The sequence below is a fragment of the Anopheles ziemanni genome, chromosome 2, assembly GCF_943734765.1.
Source record: "Anopheles ziemanni chromosome 2, idAnoZiCoDA_A2_x.2, whole genome shotgun sequence".
NCBI classification, from domain to species: domain Eukaryota; kingdom Metazoa; phylum Arthropoda; class Insecta; order Diptera; family Culicidae; genus Anopheles; species Anopheles ziemanni.
The window spans coordinates 67,435,419-67,442,112 of NC_080705.1; the positions used below are offsets into that span (position 1 = coordinate 67,435,419).

The window sequence follows — 6,694 nt, forward strand, 5'->3', positions numbered from 1 at the left end:
GTACCGTGCTAACTGGCGGACGATGGGTGTCTTAGGGCCCTTATTTAGGTGTGCATTCGTGATTGCTAAATAAAATTGAAATGGGTAAACACTTAGTAGTCACATTTTCTAAAGCGGAAATTATTTTAAAAAATTGAAGGGAAGCATATAAAAACACACACAGCTGAGCTCGTTTCCATGGAGACGGAGTCGGCGAAAGGAGCAAGCAAGCAACAAAAAAAGAATAAAACATTCTATCGAACGATCGATCTGGTGATAATTTTTAATTTTGTTTAAGTGACGATAGATTATATTAAACAAACTCTAGCTGTTAAATAAACTGTACTCAAAATAACCTAAGAGAGGTGTGTTTTTATTTACTGATTTAAATATCATTTTGGGAATTGTTTTTCTTGTTGGGCTGATCACGCGAACCCTTCCCATTCCACCAGCTACCAGATAACCACGAAGAAGTCCACACAGAACGTCAGCGAATCGATTCCAGTTTTTCAAGCAAACGAACTACCCGTTTTCTACCAGGATGCCAGAACCGCGACGAGGTTTCGTGTCAGTAGACCAGGCTCGTGTTGATGCGTGAGGTTATCCAATCACAGCAGGCATGGTGTAAAAGGGACGACACTTACCGCTGAAGGTGCCTGAAGGTAGGTCTTATCTTTTGTTCAAAACATTGATCGCTGATTGGTTGATTGCTCTGCCGATGGATAGGCGAGCCCTTTTATCGTGGCATGCTACCCTGTTACCGAGCAAACAAATTGCCGTTCGATCCGATTGTGTTATGCCAATTCTTTTGATATATAGTATAGGGGATATATAGAAGTAGTCTAGATAGCGCATATAATAGACGCACACCTCGAATATGTTAGTTAGTTGTTGAGCAATTGTAAGAGGCGAAAGAAGCCACACGGCCCAAAGCCTCTATAAGCCATAACTACTACTACTACTTGTTGAGCAACCAGTCAACCCGAAGCATTTGTAATAAAGTTGATTCCTTAATTACAAGAGGTTATGGGCACCCCGAAGGAAGCTGCGCACGAGATTCCACAGTATTCCGGTGGGCCCGGGTTTGGAAACTGGAGTTTCCGAGTGAAAATGTTTTTGGATGCGGCTGGTGGGCTACAAACACTCACTGAAGATGTCCCATCAGAGGCGGCTGGTGCGAAATCGTTCATCGAAGCGGATCGTAAAGCCAAAAATTACATCGTCGGTTTCCTCGCGAATGAAGTACTGGAAGTGGTCTAGGACCAGAGCAGCGCAAAGGAGATGTGGTCAAGATTGAGTGATACATTTGCTAAAAAATCTGTGGCTAGTCAAACGCTCTTGCGAAAACAGCTTGGACGTCTGCGCATGAAGGAGGAAACGTCGATGCAGTCTCATTTGCCCTTTGATGACCTAGCCAGGCAACTTAAAACGACCGGTGCGAATGCAGAACAATACGATCTAGTGTCTCAGCTATTTTTGAGTCTGCCAGACTTAAGCAAGCCGTAGACGTTACATATTAATCTGTGCAGATGTTTGACGTCTACAGCTTTTCCTTAGCTCTTTCCAACATCCCCGAGATATTCGGGATATCTCGAGGGATGTTTGACAGACGATGGGTACGAGAGAACAAAGGAAATCTGTAGACGTCAAAGATCTGCACAGATTAATATGTAACGTTTAAATCCACCTTTATACGACCCCCTAGTTACGGCCCTCGAAAATTTAAAAGAAGAGGATCTCGATTTAGATATGGTGAAGCAACGCCTGCTAGTTGAAGAACAGAAACGTTTGGATCATCTGATGGATGTGGATGAGGTTAAACCAATGGCGTTTGACGGAAAAAAATTGTTTAGAAGCAAAGGTGCTGGACAATTTAGTGGAAAATGTCACAATTGTGGTCAAGTTGGACACATGAAAAAGGATTGCCGAAAGAAGAAAAGTCATACTGTTTCTCGGCATAAAGGTTACAGCTTTATGATCGAAAAAAATTTGCCTACTGAGACGAAAGGAAAGAACTTTATCAGATTCAAATTAGACTCCGGAGCGAGTGACCATTTGGTGAATCGAAAGATATTCTTCGACGTGACAACGAAGTTGTAGTCGCCAGAATTTCTGAGTGTAGCCAACAGGTGTATAGTTTGAACCAGGAAAAGATGAATATGGTTCAATTGCGCAAAGGAAATGCTATAGGCAAAAGAGTAGACAAGTTGAGTCCACCGTTGCACCTGAGCGTTTCAATCGAACATTGGAAAAAGTCAAACTTATGATAATTGATGCTTCGATGGCTGAATCGATGTGCTATAAAGCAGCTGCAAAGGCGGTATATTTAATGAACTGTAGTGCAACAGTACCTTTACCGGAAGAAACAAAGCTGGCGGAATGTTGGTTCCGTGATAAGCCAAATAAAGTTGGTGGAGATAGCCCAGAATCATCGAAGCAAGAGGGGGAAGCGGTTGCATTTGTGGAACCGATACCGGATGAAGAAGCGGTTACAGTTGTCGAACCAGTACCAAATAAAGATTTGGATGGCATTGAACCGAATCAACATAAGATGACGTTACAAGAGGGCAACCGGCTAAGGCGCAGTAAAAGGAAGCGCAAAGTACCTGGTCATTTCACAGGTTTTGTTACAAGAAGCGAACTTTTGAAAAAGTTGTGAATCGCTTTCGAATGAAGAAATGCAATCCGACATAATTTAAACGTTTGGTGAAGAAAATCGAAATGTCGGATTGAGAAGGGGTGGTATCGGAGTAGGCTAGATAGCGCATATAAAAGAAGCACACCTCGAATATGTTAGTTGTTGAGCAACCAGTCAACCCGAAGCATTTGTTATAAAGCTGGTTCCTTAATTACAATATCTTTGAATTTGGGCAAATTTTTGAACTTCCAAGCATTTAAAATTTAAAATCTATAATCTAGCCAATGTTTGTTTAAAAATGCAGATATTAAATTTGCGTCGGTATTTAAAGTAAAACCCCATCTATGATTTGAAGTTTTTAATTTAACCGTTTTTTATTGTTTTATTTAAATGTTTATATACGCCTTTGCTATCGTTTATGATATCGAAACGTCGCGTAAATTTTTTTAATTGGATCGTCCTTCTTTCTAAATATCCCTTTCTGTCTGGGACCGTAAGGACGAGATTAATCTTCAGTCGAATGCGCACGGAGAACACAGATAACAAAATACAAGATTCAATAACTAATCGTGCGCGATAGTTTCGACAGGCGGAAATCGTTATGCGTAGCGAGGACAGTATAATAAGTGGGACAATTGTAATCGCATTAACCGAATAGCATATCGGTTCCGATACCCTTTATCCACCCCATAGCTACGTTTTGCACGTAAAATGTACCACTGCTCTCTCTGTCGTCGATTAAAATCCTATACATAAGAATCTTTTTGATCTCAACTTTCCTCGTTGAAACGTTCCAACGATGGTCCTTCCTGTCGGGTGGTTTTTACACAATAGAATAATAATAAAAAAAAAATTTGAGGGGTTTACTGCAGATTCGGCGGTGGCATCCGCTCCGAGTCCGATCGGTAGCCTTCGTTTTTGATCATCGTCAGCAAAATTTCCATCGTGACCGGTCGGCGAATGCTCTCCCAAACGCTCCGGGCCGTCTCGTAGCTGTTCGGGAAGGATTTATCCGTCCGCTCGCGCATCAACACCCATCCGGCCCCTTCCTCGTACTTGCACTCGATAATCTTGTTGTTAAGCTTGCGCAGCTCCTTGGTCAGCTTGATCTCGCCGTAGCTCTGCTCCATCCCGCCGACGTACAGCAGCCCAATCTTACGCGGCACCATACCGAGCTTGCGCTCCTCCTGTATGGCCAACCGGAAGTCGATCGAGTTCATGTGATGCGGTTTCCACTTGAGCACCCGCTTGCAGACTCCCGGCGTGTACGGATCGATCGACGGCTGGTAAATCAGCCCGTCCGGTTCGTGGCCGAGAGTTTTCGTAAACTTCGGCCCCAGCAGCGCCTCCGACTGTTTGATGTCCCAGAACTGCTTTAACCGCACACCGAACGGTTCCATCGATCGATCGATCAGACCCTTCTGGATGGCGCGCGTCCGCGACCCGATCAGCTCGCGGTCGATCAGCGTCAACCGGTCCGGGTGGAACGGTAGCATGCGCACCTCCCGGTTCTGGAAGTAGATCACGTCGTACACGAGGTAGCGCGGGGTCAGCTGGTCGCCGTACTTGTCTATCACCATCTCACCGTCGACGAGCGTGTCCGCGAGGTGCCGGTTGGGGTCCTCGAGCGACGGGAATCGGATGCCCTCGACGGCAAACACCGAGTTGTCTCGGTCGAAGAAGTAGATCTCCTTCTCGCGGTGGATCAGCATCATGTACCGCGTGCCGTCCGCCTTCCACGACACGCGGTACGGCATTTGCGTGAGGAAGCGCATGTTCCCCATGTCCATCGAGACTGGCTGGGCCCCCGAGAAGCCCTGCATCTTGCTGCCGCACATCATCCGGACACGATCCTGCAGCTTTGCGATCAACCCTTTGTCCTGCAGTAGTGTAACATTCGGGACGCCTTCCATGAACACGGCATTCGGATTGTACGATGGGCCTCCCTTGGAGCGCTTCGTCGGCGGAGTAGCTTCTCCATTGCCACTGTTTTCACCCTCCTGACGTTTCCGCTTCTTGCCCTGGCGCGCGGAATCGTTCTGTTCTTCGACATCGTCATCCTCTTGCTGATGGCCGGTGCTATCGTCGTACTCTAGACACCAGGCGGGCAGTTCCGGTGGCATCGGTGCGTCCTCCTCATCGCCGTAGCGCCGGAACAATTCTCGGATGTAGTCGGCCTTGTAGATCCCGGGCGGTCTTGCTTGTGCAAAGGCCATCAGCGCCGCATCAACCGCACAATCCATCTTTTCCACCATGTACGAAACGATCAGAAATCCGGTTCGGTTGAACCCGTGCGTGCAGTGCACTCCGACCGCATCGACCGGATGCTGCTCGATGAACTCCTCCACAATCTCGATGAACGCCTTCGCCTGCTCGCGCGATGGCGTCTCCCCGTGGCCCCGGCACTGTAGCTTTATGTACTGGCTCCCTTTATCTTCGATTTCGTGCTTATCGTAGAACCGGTTCGTGTTGGTCAGATCAATCCACAGCCCGATACGCACCTTATGGCGCCGCATCAGGTCAACCAGCATCGACGGCGTGAAATGACACCCGATTGGTATCTGCGATTCGAACTCCTGCTTGAGCGGCGTCTTGAAGGCGAGAAACCGACCGGCGATTAGCGTGTCCGACTTCCGAGGGCAATGCAGCCATCGGTGCGGGATCGGTCCTGGGCCGCGGGACATTCTCGGACTACGATTCTTCTGCTCTCCCTTTTCCACTGAGCCGGCGACGGAAATTGGCAAAGGGCAACCGATTTCCTAAGGCGAACGAAAATAGCCCCAAATTAGTAACAAATCATCATTTTCGTGATCTGCCCAGAGCAAGGGAGAATGCAAAAGATGACGACCAACCTCGATGTGTCGTTCTTCTGCCGAGACGTCCCAACAGAGGTTAGAAGCTGCCACGGTGTCCGGTGCACATTGGAAATGCGCTCGAATGGTTTTTGCCGACTAGTTTCAGGTCGGAAGCTCGACCGGGAGAGGATTCCCGAACGATCACAGATGATTTTGCCAGGCAATTTGTCCTATTTGATCGAGCCAACCAACACAGCACTTCTCGTCAAGGAAAACTGGATGACTGACAGCAGCGTTTTGTGTCTGCAAGACCAAAACATTTGCTCTCCACCAAGGTTAGTTGAACAAGCTTCAAACATCTTGGTAGAATTTAACACTGAAATAGCAAATTTGTTAATAACTTTACAGTCTTTGCATCAATTTGTATATGTGACCCCTCATAATAAAAGGTGTTTCAAGACACACTTTTATCCTAGATTCTGCATAATTTATCATGTGATAAGAGTAGCGGTTCCTACTTTAAACCCGGGTTTGCCGAAGTAGGTTCATATCGTTCCGGCTGGTGGAGCCATGAACCCACATTTTTAATGTGGCAGTTATTTCGACGAAACCAAAATCCAATGCTGGAATCGAAGCGATCATTTATTATTTCATTACTTAACAAACTTTAAAGGAAGGAGAATCGACCGTACATGCAAAAGAAATGCTGTTTTTATCATGTTCTGTAAGATTATTAATTTTGAAAAGATAACAATTTATTTATCAAACCTTCATGGATGATCGGCTAGCTTTAACGTTAGCTCCAATTTATAACATTTCTTTAATAACTTATTCATTTCGGATAGCACTCTTATATTGCATACCTAAGGCAGGCCGAATTAAACGAACCCCACAATTCCAACAAAATATATTAATTGAATAGAAACCGGAAAAGAAACAAGTGGAATATATAAAACTGAAACAATGGTGATTTTTTTTTCTCTCTCCAAGTAATTGAGCAGGAAATTTAATTATTTGCTTTTATATTTGCTGCCGTCTGTAAAACTTCTCCACTTCGTTTTAAAGTTAAACTTAACCATTTAGTTGCCTAAAAATTGCCTAAGCATTGCTTTGTTTTTAGTGAACTTTGTCTCTCTCCCTTTCGCCCTAGTTTTACCTAGTCCTGTCTATCTGTTAGGGTGATCTTACAATTGACGAATGGACGTAATTTTACGCGACTAGTCATTGCGGATGGTTACGCCAACGAACAGTTTTCTGTTAAGAAAATTATTACGCTTAAAAC

The 6,694-nt window shown here is 45.5% G+C and overlaps 1 protein-coding gene across 1 annotated transcript; it reads right to left on the reverse strand.

The window, feature by feature from the left end:
* Positions 1-3,345: 3,345 nt before the first annotated feature.
* LOC131281745 (mRNA-capping enzyme) lies at positions 3,346-5,347 on the reverse strand. The gene has a single exon (XM_058311092.1). The coding sequence runs from the start codon at positions 5,299-5,301 to the stop codon at positions 3,481-3,483; it is 1,821 nt and encodes a 606-aa protein (XP_058167075.1). The 5' UTR covers positions 5,302-5,347; the 3' UTR covers positions 3,346-3,480.
* Between the last annotated feature and the right edge of the window lie 1,347 nt (positions 5,348-6,694).